Genomic DNA, 14,597 nt, shown 5'->3' on the forward strand with positions numbered 1-14,597 from the left:
TTCTAAGTGCAGGAACTAGCTGATTCAAATTACATCCAACATCTGAGAGTATTGCAGTGGCGCATATTCTGAAAATCTGACCTGGTTTACAGTAACAATTCAAATTTTATTGTATATATTTATTATATGTAAATTAGATATAATAAAAATAAAAATAACCAATGCAAGCATGCAAGTAAAACAAAAACAGAAGTCCAACAACTTCAAATTTTCCAGCAATTTCTACATGTATGAAAAAAGTTGGCTTACCAGAACTAAGCCAGGTAACTTGGGAAAAAACGCTACTGGAGTATGAACTTTTAGTACATTTTATTGTTTTCCTCACAAAATTTACATTAAAATAAACCATTCCAATCAGATGACAAACAAGAATAAAGAGTGAAGTTTCAATGATGATAAATACACTCCTCACAAAAAGTTTGGATTCTTGTTATATTAGGCACAACAAGTACATCTCCTGTGTGTGCCTAATCTTAATAAGTTTGGAATATTATTATATTAGACAATAGGTGATAGGCATGGAGTCATATGTCGGTGACAAGATGAGAACGTTCACCAGACAGATACCATGGGTTGTTTCATTCCAAGGCCGTGTCTATTACCTATTGTCTAACTTAACAAAATTCCAAACTTCTTGCGAGGAGTGTTCAATCAAAATATTTAAAAAAAGACTTTACTTTAAATGCTCAGATTTTCCAACCTATCTCACACATCAAAGATAAACTTTTGTGCTTTCAGGAACCATTCATCTAAAATATATACATTATAATAAATGAAAGCTTACAGGAGAGTAACCAGATATATAAATCAGAGTATCCAGATTGGACAGTATGGGCATGGAAGCAGAATCTAACCTAATCTAAGTTTATCTGTAGAAAGGGTTAAAAAAAGCATGAAATATGATCTCATTCGTTTTTTTTCTTTTTCATTTGAATGTGCAGTTTACACTTAACATATCCTTTCATTTGATAAATGTTAAATGGTGCTAGCTCTTGCCTATTGGTCCAACTCTGAAAGCTACCCCTTTATTTTGTAATTTGTAGGAAATAAGCAGTAAGGAAATAATAACAAAGTACAATATAATTATATATATGCATGTATTGTTATTAATTCAATATTACAGAATATGTACAGGAAATATTATGGATCCAATTTTGTAATAATTACTTTATCAAATAATAAAAGTATGTATAAATTCATAAATATACACAGTATCAAATATTTAACATCAGAAGATTGTAATTTTTTTACAATTCTGTACTTTTAATGCATTTAGAGGTTACAGAGTCAGTATTGGCACAAATCACTGCTCTACAGTATACACTTCTGGGTTTTTTTGCCCAGCAAAAAAGAGAAAATACATATAAATATTCACAGCACCATATTGCATTGGCATCATAAATGTCACTGTTAAAGTCTTTCAAGTCAAGGCTTTAGTGGCAGTGAGGAGGAGGATTATCAAAGCTAGGAACTAGAAAAAAAGAATCACACAGTCTCAGATTACTCTTCAAACTGCCACGTAGTTCACGAATGTAAAAATGTGACTAGTGTTTTGAAGACCATCTATCACACTAAGGCTCAAGATGTGTTTTTTTCATTTATTTAGTGGTATCCCTCATGAGACCGCACCCTGAAATCTCTTAATGCGCGATTTAACACTCTCGCACTTGACTTCGTTGTATTTTGTAAACAGTCCTGACTTGATTTCTCTTATGACGACAGAGTTTCCATTTTCTACCTTGTCCAATTCGACACTGTACCTCCGGACATTGTTGTTGATGGTTTCGCGTTGTTTCGGAAACGGAGCTTCGTACTTGCTAACTAAAGAGGAGTTTAATTTAGTGTACCCACGTGCAAATGAACCATTGCACTCCTTCTCCCATCTCTTAGAAGCATGTTGGTTGTGGTTTCGACTGAGGTTGGCCATTCTCTCCCATATGTCCATGTACGAGGAGTTGTAACCGTACTTCCTATAGTCGTACGAGTCATCTAGAGAAATGATGCTTGACCTGTCACTAGACGAATCTATGGACATTTCACTGACACTATCACTGCTGTTGTCACTGGAACTTTCACAACTTTCAGAGTTGCTACAATAGTCTGCAAACCTTGGAGGATGGGAGTAGAGTTCTTCATCCCCAGACCCGGTAATGAAACATCTTGTAACTTTATAAACACAATCTTTCTCACTTGTTCTGTGATATTCAGTGAACCTACTGTGAGATGCATCACTGGACAAATTCCAGTTACTTTTGGAACTCAGTAAACCATACCTGTGCGAGCTGATGCTACTCTTACAGGTACTGCTTACTGGAGTAAGACCTACTGATGTCAACCTAGGAACACTTAAACTTAATGCCTTATTGAGGAGTTTTGGTGTGTTGGAAGACTTTTGTGGGGTTGAGCTACACACAGCACCATATGCAGACGACTTATCTGCACTCTGTCGTGCTTGGGACTTGTATGTGCTACTGACGGGTGTTGTATCCATGGCAGACGCTTTGGGCAAACTAAGCTTGAAACTGGTATTAACAGGAGACGTATCGTTAGCGGTAGCTTTGGTAAAGCTCAACTTGGGGCTTAAAGAAACTGGTGCGGTGTCTCTGGACATGCTGGAAGCATTGAACTTGTGTTTGCTACCGAGACACTTCATTTCTGGGCTGGTGGATTCAGTCTTATTTACACAACTTGTATTGTTTCTGTTATTCTTCTTGCTAGTTGTGTTATTGTTGGTGTCATCCTCGCAGCGATTGGACAGGATGCCACTCCTCTTCTCTCTGCTCTCTCCACTATCACTGGTTGAAATTAATTTTGGCACATTATAACAAGAACTGCTGAGTCCATTTGAGGTCACTGAATTGTTACTTGCAGGTTTGATGGTTTGGAGAACGGCTGCACAAATGCCGTTGGCTTCACTGGACTTCAACAAGATGGATGAACCATTGTTGTTCTCTGTTGAACACTTGGATGAGATTGAAGATGGCACTGTCTTTACAGATTCATATTTGGCAAACCAAACATGCTGAAGACATTCCTTTGCTGTTAGCCTCCGACTGCAAAGAAGAAACAGCTTTTTTAATACATGGAAATCTAAGAATACGTACACATGTCCATAATTTCAACAAGCAAGAAGATGATGATAAGACTTGGATGTAAATCAGTGTAAATTAGGGGAATTAAATCTTCAACTATGATTAAATAAAAGACTGTTGACACACTGTTAATGGTAATAAAATAACTGTTTACACAAAATGAATATAAAACAAGATTCTGAATGTTTAACAATGCAAACACTACAATAATTTCCTCGGTTATTGCTTTTAAAAATGAAAATTCTTTATATAGCTTCTATTTTCTGTTACTGAACAGTAAATTATGTACCTAAAATTTGGATAGAAAAGCAGCTATAGTGGTGGAAACTAATAAAAGGGATAAAAATAACTGATTGGACAGACCAAATAATGCAACAAAATTGATGAAATACTACTTATTGACCAATTTGATTACAACAAAGCAATACATTTGCATTTTGAAAGAAAAACGGATTTGATTGAAATATATATATTAATTGGCCTCTACAGCCACATAGCAATTTTTTCTTGTCGAACAATAGCAATTTTTCCTTAACGAACACAAAATTAATGTTTTTTTGAAGATTAAATATGTTTTCATTATTGTACAAAATATTCAAGGTGAAAAATTAATTTTCAAAATAATTCCAAGAACAAAATATACTGTAAGACTTTTTTTTTTACTTTGTTTTTGTGGACAAAATAAATTAATCATGATCCTTAGGAATGTGTAAAGGTCTAAACCTGAGGAAGAAAGTATTCAAAATGAACCAGAAATTCACATGCACCTACCTCGGTTCCTTGACCATTAATTTGCGCATTAGATCCTTTACATCTTCAGAAACGTCTTCAAAGAGTTCATCTGGAAAATCCAGTTTGCACTGTGAAATGTTGCAGAAGGTCTCCTGCTTTGTATCTCCTCCAAAAGGAGAGCATCCTGTGAGTAGAACATAGATCAGGACTCCAACGGACCTAGAAAAGAAGAGCATTTGCTATAAAATTCACATATTTTCAAATCATTACATTTGAGATTATCTTGATCTTGATTATAGACTAGTGAGAATTATTTTCGATACTTTCTTTCATAATCCTACTTTACTTGTGTGTTTAAAGAACTTTCACACACACAAAAACAGTTTTGATAATGTAATTTCATGGTTTGCACAATTCAACATCATATTGCAGAAAACTGAACCTATCTCGTCTTCAAGTGAACAATTTCTTTTTGCTAGTGGTGAGGATCGAACATATGACAGACCTGCGAAACTTCTACAAATCTGATGTGCTAACCATTCTAAATTGTCCCCTGTAGATTAGTGCACTGCACTTGTAGTAAATTCACAGGTCTGTCATGGGTTCGATGGAACCACTAATCAAAAGATGTGCTCTCTCGAAACAGTATTAGAATAGGTATGAGTAGTAGAAGCACTAGACTAGGGAATAAGTTCAATTAACATTGCATGCTAATAACAAATTGTCACGAACATTCAGAGAATTCGCTGAAAAATCTATTCAGAGAATTATTTGCTGAACATTCCCTGAAAACAGGTATAGTAAATCATCTGACCTGATTTTCATATTGCCGAATATATTATTTTAGAGGTTAAAAAAAAAGTAATGATGGAAATTACCTACACAACCATACTTCTCTCTCAACGCGCTTTCTATTTGCACAGTTGAAATCGAAAACGCCCGACTGTATGCAGTTGAGCACGAAAGAGCAAACCAATGAACTGTTTTATCTTATCAGTTTTATTTGTTTGGGTTCCAGCAATGTGAGAAAGGCGAATTCTTCCACACATTACTTGGGCTTAAGAAAGACAGTTGGAATCAACTGTTCAGACAAAGTTGCCGTCAACTAATTCTACGAATTTCTGAATCCCATAATCAGACTTTCAGTAAAGGATAGATAATAGGTACAAAGTGGAATAATATGACAGATCAGTTTTTTCTTTATAATTTAAAAATCACAACAGAGAACAATTCTTACAGCTTTGAAAGAAACGTTAATGATAACAGTACTTTAATTAATATGTAAAGTTTTATTAATAATAATAAATCCACTTACCACATGTCAGTGGCAAGGCTGATGGGTTCATAGTTCAACACCTCAGGAGCTGAAATAAGAATAAGAATGCAATTACTTACATGATATTTGAACTGTAGTAATCAATCTATACTTGTAGATCTACATAGTCTAGCCAACTTGGACTGAATTTCAGTCATGAAAAAGAAAACTATATGTATTTTCCATCCATGGCAATAATAATACAGGTTGGCCTTTTTACAAAGAACAATTAAACCTATTTTGAAAACCTTACAACTGGTTTCATTTTTGGTCCTTTTGATTTTTTTTTTTCAATCTGTTTCATCCATTATATCTACTTCATTTTTATATCATTACATGGTTCCTCATTTCAATCGTACACCTCAATACAAATTCAACCATTTAGATCCTAGATCTTCAATATCTAAATTATACAATGACATTATTTTGTTTTGGTTTTCTATCTCTACATGTAGCCACGGTAGGTCAGTCATTAGGGTGTCTGACTACCATGCGAGACACCCGGCAGAGGAGAACCGGGATTTATTCCACCTGTTCAAGCGGCTCCGGCGCCCACCCAGCATCATATAAAGAGAGTACCCGAGTTAATTCTGGAGGGTAAAGGCGGTCAGAGGCATGGTGCTGATCACATCACCCCCACCTTCGGCCGTGATCAATAAAGTGTGGGGCCCTAACTCTACACCCCTATATGCCTTCTTGGCGTGGTGCAAAGCACAGGGGAGCACTTTACTTTTTTATCTCTACATTATATATTTCTGCACATTATGAATGTATAGACAGAGGATGGTGACTGATAAAATTTGCAGTTGACCCTGAGAAAGTGACCTTAAATGTAGGCTTACCAAATTTTAATATCAAGAACATTGTAACCAATTACTAACTTTTGCCATGCTAGATCAAGCTAATTATATTTTCATCCTGTAAGTCCTATCTTAAATTTTGTAAGCCAATAATTAAAAAAGGATCACACTTACCGACATAATCTGGGGTGCCCAAGATTTCTCTGATGTCCGCACCTTCGTTAATATACCGAGATATACCGAAATCACACAGCTTCACATCACAGTCAGGAAACTCTCCAGTAAGGACCAGATTCTGAGGCTGTTAAAAAAAAATTGAGTGTCAAATTATTCGTCATTGAAACTGATCAAGGTGTTATTCTAATACAACATAAGAAAAAATACATCAACAGCTAACATATGTAGCATTTAGAACTTGCTAGTTTTTAAGTAATAAATAACTTTCATTTATTAATTGGTTGTCTAATTGGAAATTTAAGTAATAAAAAACTAATCAAAATAATGTTATGGAATGCAATCTTGACATCTGAATGATGATAATTCTTGAGCAGGTATACATTCTTGGAGTTATTTGATGGTCCTGTAATTTTGGCTCGCTCTGCTCTGGATTCAATACCATGAGATAAAGCACACAGTGGCTCAGATCCCACTGGAAACTGTAGGCCAAGTCTCGATTACCCTTTCTGTACATAAAGCGGACTTAAAAACAAAGTCAATCAATCAACCATGAGAAGCTCTCTCTACCAAAGATACAGATAGGAGCTGTGTATGCCACATTTCGGGTACTTGAACTTGAACATAACATTCACTCAGTTGCTATACTGTTTGTCAAAGTCTGATTTTGTTAATACACTAAGCGTTTGGCAAGGAAACTAGTAGATGATGTACCCACCAAAACACAATTTGTCACACAGGGAGAAGGAGGGATGTTTATTTTTCTTTACAACTTTCCAACTTTTTTTCACGTCTGCGAGTATATGCATAGGCTAATGATTTTAAAATAAGTTCCTTGAGATCCTACCATACTTGTGCAACGTTTAGCATAGTTTCTGACTGTTAAAAGCTTCAAATGGGATACACAGGATAAAGACCTCTCTCTCTTCCAGAAAGCATCCTGGTTGCGCCACTGATTTCAAAACATTATGTTAAGAGTATACCTCATCTATACGAGCACTGGAAGACAGGCGCAGTAGCAGGACAAAGCTGCGTCTTCCACTCGTCCTCCCTCATTGTCTAAACCTCATGGAAAGCACAAGGGTAATAACATTCTTCCTTACCGCCATGAACAAACAAAACACTTTTTATTTACTCTCAGAAGCTACCGAAAGATAAGATTCAATGCCGCCGCTGCTGTCCTTATCTGCCGTTCTTCAGAGCGCCAGCCCCACTTCCTCTAACCGGAAGAGGTTCTTAATTTACTAATGCAGATAGTACAAAATCTTTCTCACGCTCTCTGGATGCTTATGCAGCAAGGTTCCCAACTCCAGTAACAGCCTTACTCAGCATCTTTAGGTTTATTAACATCATGTAGTCGAAACAAAACCGCTCCATGTCATTTACACCCGCGCGTTAGCGTGTGAACAGATACATTGCGGGTTGTGTATTTTCCCTTAAATTTCCAACATTATGGTTGAACCCCATTCTGTCTACGCCACTGATAGGTTTAGCTGCTATTTATGTCCAAGGGAACACGAAAAATGTTCGAATTATCCAAAATTCGAATTAAAGAGAGCGCACTGTATTTTGACGTGACTTACAAGTCAATAAACGAATACAGATTTGAGTTTATTACCAGCACAGAGCCCATGTTTATTAAAAATATCGGTTAAGTTCAGAAAAATAACTTACCTTAATATCAAGATGAGCCACATTGATCGAATGCAGATAAATAAGACCATCCAAAATTTGGCGCATCAGACGTGCAACTTGCGATTCCACGGGAACTTCATCCTTGTCCAAAAGCATTTGAAGCTCACCGCCAGGAGCGCTGTAAGACAACAGAAACAAATTGATATTCACGCTTCATGATCACACGAGTTTTAATTTTTCTACTGATCTTTTGTAATTAAATTAAATCGTGTGAACTTGTTGCTCGCAGTCCATACAATTTGTATTATTTATGTTTATAACCACACAACTTTCGCCGATCAACACATTATATTAATAAACTTAATTGTGGAAACATGACATTGTTTAAATGTTGTAGTAAATCTTGCTTCATTAAAACCATGAGATTTTTGCATCACACAAATAATTTGTTTTATTAACAGATGTCTATCTAAACAATGAAAACGTTAGCTGAACGCTCTGATAACCATCACGTCTATTTTCTTTAACTCAAATATGCACACGACTTGCGCCCATAGGCCTATATATTAGTCCAGTACTAACTTTACTCTATAAAATATATAGCAATTGTTAAACTTTATGCATGTCTAAAGTGCTTATTTACAAATCTTTGTGCAGTGCACAGCAGAGTAAAAAAAATAAAATCAACAAATTATGCAAGACCGTTATAAAGGCAAATTATCATATTTAAAGCCATGACAACTCTTCCGACAAAGGATGGAATAAATGGAAATATGGTGGTGCTAAATTGTGTCCAAAAGCAACAGTGGGCGGTAGCAAATCAGGGAAACTCAAAATTGTTTCCTTACATATGCAGTACTTAAGATTTTGATTACGTTAGTAACCGAGTGAAAAGTTTAGTAATATAACGTGCAGAAAGTGAACAATATATTTATTTTCGCTTTATTTTGTAGATTTGGGGGAGAGGTCGTGACTCAATACATATGCTGAAGTACTTAAATTGCATGTGTATATTGTTAAACTATTGGCATAATTGGTTATGGCTCAGTAAAAAGGGACCTAAATCCACCCTTATATATAGATAACCCACATTACACTACGAATAGACAGGATTGCACATGACAAGGCTGAGGGATGATGATCGTTCCCGTAATTCAACCCCTTTTGATGTCAACTGCACACAGATACATGAAGATATATTTTACGGGTCAAGTTACACGCTGAAAACTAAAGCCGGCTTCATTGTCCCGTTTTAATTGCTTCATGTTATTTTACCACCATCCCGTTACTGTACGGGAAATCAAACATGCAATAGTAAGGAAAAGAAAGAAGTTTTGAATACTAACAGCTCCAGCAACAAGATGGTTTCGTTCTCCGAGTTGAAGACTTGGTGAAGCCTCACCACCCTCGGGCAGAACGAGCATGCATCGAGCACTGCCACCTCGTGGAGGGTCTCCGAACGAAGTTCCATTGAACGTCGTCGTTTCCGCAGACACTTGGCCGCAAACTGCTGTCCCGTGTGGCGATGCCGGCATCGTTTCACTGTAGCATACTTGCCCCTGCAAAGAAACAACAAAAATGCCACCGTTAGATTACAAACACGCAATATTTCTCACACAATCTTCCTTTTAATATTACTGTTATGTTTTTCGTTCCCTTGCAGTTACTTTCCAGAAAGTGATAAACATGCACTTTCTTACAGAAGGTAAAACTGGTTACAACACGAAATGTGTCTGGATATTACAGACACGAACGAAGCATCGCTATTGGTGGGAAGTCACTGATTACGCTGAAACACTATTGCGTGCACAATGCTCAAAAGTTACAAATACTTAAAACCTGAATTATACAGACAATTTTGCTACCTCTTCCCATATCTAGCCTGTTGTTATCTGAAAAACTACCAAGTTTAAAAGAATGTACGTGGATGCAATGTACTGACTCGGCAAAACCGATCTGAGGAATAGGTGCTGTAATAATTTGCCCAGATTTGCTGTTATGGATAGGGAGGGAGAGAAGCCGTATATGTATGTTGAAAATGGAATGAAGTAAGGATTCAAACCAATTATTTAGAAATGAGGCAACCGGAACCTCGAGATGTACAAAACTTACAACACAACGTAAGGAATCCTAAGGAAGACATTTTGTGGTAAAGGTCAAGAAATGGCGTTAATTCGACACTGTTTACAAGTTTGGGCCTACATGTTCCAGTTTCTATGACCACGAAAGAGACAAAATAGTCATGTTCCAAATTATACAAAAAAATATCAACGAAATTAGAACTAATATGATTCTTTCTATTTTCACATGAACTACAGACACCATGATCCACAAGAAACTAGTCTGTGGCATTTGACGTAATGAGAATACATTTAAATACATAACTTCATCCACAAAGGGAACATTGATTCTAAGGAACAATATTTATGGTGGAAAAGCCACACTGAGTTTAATCCTTATGTACATTTTTCAGCATCATCTGATCTCATAATTGATCTTAAGATAAGGAGGCGAAAATGAGACTTGCAAAAATGCATACACAGTACATTATGGGGAGTATAAACGGTCACGGACACCTTAAGAAATCTCAGTGACAAGATATGGTCGCAATGGCCCTCACCACATTTCTTTGCAGCCGTTACATGCGATACGGTACTCAACAACAAACACACCTTGAACATTCCAAAGGTCTTACGTAGCCGAACGCAGTGTACTTTAAACACGGGAGAGAATGAAAACTTATATGAACAGACCAATGAGATTCGTCTCTCACACAGCAACGTCCTTGTCCAGCCTAACGTACTTGGAAGTTTAAAATATTACCGTGGCACTTGGGCTCTCAGAAGTCATTGTGTTCCCTCATTCTTTTCTGTACAAAAATGCGACGAATGTGCACTCTGAGGCAATGTTTGAAGCCAGCGTTGCTCTTGTTTGGTTGAAGAATCCGACTTGTAATGGTTACACGGAAAGTGGAAGGTATTGTTTCCATGTTTGTTGTGGCCTCACGCTTCTGTGCACGCTTGGAATTCAATCCGAATCTGCGAGGGAATGAGGAAAAACATACTTGGTAGAGAGAGAGAGAAAAAGAAGGAACTGGATAAAGAAATCGCGCAGTGAAGGATAAAAGTGAGTGGAGTTTTATACTTTCTCCCTCGCTGGCAAGTGTAGAACAAAATTTCATGAACTCGTAAAAAAAAAAAAAAAGGTTTGGCTCGTGTTCAAGTTTCTTCAGTTGCTTCGCGGTACCAGCATTACTTCCTGAACCTTATTGTATGGTGATCATCCGTTCAACACAAATTTGGATACACTGGAAACAGTGTTGCCTTTTATTATATTGAAGCTCTATTGTTCGTCCAAGGACTTCGGTCATGTTTATTTGTACAGCGGAAGTGTTAATATAGTAAAGTAAGATTTTCTGTTCTCTCTCAGTTTTCACTAGAGTTTTCTAGATATTTCTAAAATGCACAAGATACAAACCACAGATCGCTAGTACTAGAGTGGAAATGATTATACTCGATGGCGCAGTGGTAGCGTCGTCGCTTTGTAATTAAGGGGTTCCGGGTTCGATACCCGGTGGAGGCACATAGTAGTTACACTTTATACTGTAGGTCCAGTCCCGATTAGCCTTACTGTGCATAAGTGGACTTAAAACATTAATTCAATCAATCAATCAAAGTGTGAAAGATTGCTTCCGGACTGGATGAAAACAATCGTTTAGGGTAGCACTTATAGGATTCGCTTCCATCTAGTAACTTATGGTTTCCAACACATGCTTATGATTTAGATAACGCTTTTTGTTGATTCGGATTGAGCACCACCGCAAACTTTGGGTCACTCTATACTATATGCACACGTTTCATTTCTGAATCCAACTTTTCTTGTCTGATACTATTATATTTATCTATGATATGAAAATAAAAGTTGTTTTCCTTACAGAAAAGTATTAAGAACCTTGTTTATTAAATAAACTACGAACTAATTATTAAATTTGAAACTTGCCACAGTGGCATTAATGAATGTTTACTCCCAGCTGGATGAGACAATGTGTGGGAATTAATAAAAAATGGAGTTCCTATATGTGAATCCTGATCATGACTGAACAAAATTGGAAATCCTGTGTTGGAGAATTGAACAAAGGCATCACGAGGCGTTAGCTGAATTGCACGTATACGAAAGTGAAGTGACCAGAACGACGTTTCGCTGACTGACTTGGAAATCAATCGACGGGTTGGAATCCACTGATTATACAACAAACTTTCGTAACTTTTCACTCCGGGCCGAAAATGAGCGAACAACTGTCTTCGCGGAGCGGGAAGTCATTAGTTTGGTCTTGCGAAAGATTGTACAATACCCAGTGTGACAAAGGAACTCTACCTCAAGCCCAGTACTTTCTAACTTCCTCCCTTTTGTTTTCAGCGCTAGGAAAGTTTAGCGCTCGTTGGATTTTCGATGTCTTCAATGTAAACCATGAAATTTTTTGGTGCCAGGGATCCTGGCGAAAGTCTCACGCGTCAAAATCCTCCGACCTTCCGAACGTGACTAGATTTTCAAAACAGAACCAGCACTAGGTTTTCTTCTCTCCCCTTACTTGAAGATACGGCCAGGAATCAACATGGAAGATCAGATTTCAGCTAGATGGTGTAGCAATGAATTCTTAACGCCTCACTGCCTCCCGAGATTCACTCAACGGGCAAGTCCCTTTCTGGACCACCTGGGACTTCCGAGAGGGATGTTGGAGGCGGTTGCTATGACAACTAACGAATTAAAAGGGAAAAGAGTGGTCCCCCTGGCTTGTATCAAAGAAGCCTGAGTTAAGTACAAACCTAGGGGGTTGTCTGTATTTGTCAGTGAATGCATTGGCACTGCACAGGAAAATCGGTTCGGATTTCGGAAAAAAAGATCCATCTGCTTAGAAACGCGTAAGCACGCAATTTATCCATTTCGCCATATTGGAAAACAAAAGATTTGACAAACAATATGGATTAGCAAGGATCCTTAAAATAGTCCGAAATTCCAAATTAATATAATTATTGCAAACCTTGATGTGTTCATTTCATATAACTCGGCAATCATGAAAACTGCAGGATAGGTACAAAGCGATTACCACATTTTCATTTTGGCAGTAGCAAATCAATGTGCTTCTACCACAACGTTGCAGAACATCAATGGGTTACAACTAACATATGAATACTACTCAAAGTATAAGATTGTTTTTCGTAGCTTAATATGAACCGCGGATATACGAGTGGCTTTTGAGAAGATGAAAAAGAAAAGTAAGAATTGAATTGTCAAAATAGAAATTAGATTTGATTTCTGATAAAGTCTTAACATAAAACTGTAGTCTAGTGCAGGCTTATACCTTTTTTCTTAAAGTTTAAATACATGCCTAATGAGGATTTTAATAGAAGACAGTGGCTATGATGTAATGTAAAAAATAATCACTGAATTTTCAATGACGTCATAATGGAAACAAAAGAACTGACGACGTATGTATTCTCTTCTTCACGTGCGAAGAGCTCCACTAAGCAAACAAATTACGGGCAAGTGTGCATCAGACTATACTCATCCCGACTCTTCAGACATGCAAATTCGGTCTTGCTTCATTAATTAATGGATATATTTTTATGGCTGACGCGAAGAGCGGTGCCGAGTGCAAACATCATGAAAAGCACCGGACAGCAAGTGTACAAACACTTCAATTTAGCGACTGACGCACTCCGTGAGGGCCTCGAAATCAAGTCCAATATTGAAGTTCATCCGAGGAAAGAGAAAAGAACAAAACAGGCTCCATCTTTTACCGAGGAAGATAAATTTCAGTGTGACATCACCGCAACCTTGATTTGAGAAATGTGCAAGTTGTGAACCAGCAAACAACTCGACATAAAACGATTACGTAATCATATTTTTTGACCTTTTCATTGTCTATTGAACGGGCTGAATGATCGCCATTGTGACCCACATCAAGGATTTTTCGAAATTGTTAAATGATCTGTTACAATAAGGCAGTTATCGCTTTGTGTACCCGTCAGCAAACTGGGTAAGTATATTAATCTTTGGTTATCACACTGTCAAACAATAAAGGACCATTTTTTTTTAAAGAGGATGCTCTTTACCCTACTTCTGATAGGTGGGCTTTGTACTGTTTTGTCTTGTAACATTTCACAACATAGATGTAGGGTACCATGCATACGTGTTGTTTGATAGAAGTGACAATTCGGACCTACTGTCAATTCACTATGTCGTAAGCATCGTCTTCAGTTATACGATAAAAATATGAATCGCAATCTTAAATTAATATAACTAACCTTGACCGAAAAGAGACTTATTTCCTAATGCATGGTTATGCATGCATTGTAGCAGCTTTCCAAAGGCTTGTCAAAGCACTGTCTCAAGTGTTTGGCCTTCAAGATTTCAAATAAAACTACAATAACAACTCACATTATTAGTGGCATACACAGATTTCCATCAAAATTACCTCGTTAAAAACATTGATCTACTTTATCCAACTTATTAGAATTCGGAACTATGTCTCGGCAATATAGTAGCATTAAGAATGCATGCAAGAAATTCCATCTGCTGTTCGAATGCAGTTAAATGATGTATCTAGGTAACCTTGCTCGTTGAAATGCAATACTTGTGCTTTTGGCATAACGGAGTCGTAAGTGTTCAGTGTGAACAAAGAGATCAAGAACTTAATTGGTCATTAATGTTTCGCTTCCCGAGGCTATGATTCTGTGGAATGTGTATACTGCTTTCCTGATTGATCATTAATGCAAATTGTGCTTTCTTATGTCATCTAAGACCTTCAAGTGAAAGATCGTGTGTATTGAGAAAAGTGACAATACACAT

At 37.1% G+C, this 14,597-nt stretch overlaps 1 protein-coding gene across 1 annotated transcript in view; it reads right to left on the minus strand.

Annotated features, from left to right (window-relative positions):
- Positions 1–1,083: 1,083 nt before the first annotated feature.
- The window catches only part of LOC145986472 (uncharacterized), a 53,170-nt gene continuing 39,656 nt past the window's right edge, over positions 1,084–14,597 (minus strand). Inside the window, exons 2-7 of the mRNA XM_083120519.1 lie at positions 9,095–9,307; positions 7,788–7,926; positions 6,114–6,240; positions 5,140–5,188; positions 3,864–4,043; positions 1,084–3,053 (exon numbers count right to left, since the gene is read on the minus strand). Of these exons, the coding sequence (XP_082976645.1) occupies positions 1,616–3,053; positions 3,864–4,043; positions 5,140–5,188; positions 6,114–6,240; positions 7,788–7,926; positions 9,095–9,307 (2,146 nt within the window). The 3' untranslated portion in view covers positions 1,084–1,615. The remainder of the gene's footprint in view (positions 3,054–3,863; positions 4,044–5,139; positions 5,189–6,113; positions 6,241–7,787; positions 7,927–9,094; positions 9,308–14,597) is intronic.

Source organism: Lepisma saccharinum, chromosome 4 (assembly GCF_977018435.1).
Source record: "Lepisma saccharinum chromosome 4, izLepSacc3.1, whole genome shotgun sequence".
Taxonomy (NCBI): Eukaryota; Metazoa; Arthropoda; class Insecta; order Zygentoma; family Lepismatidae; genus Lepisma; species Lepisma saccharinum.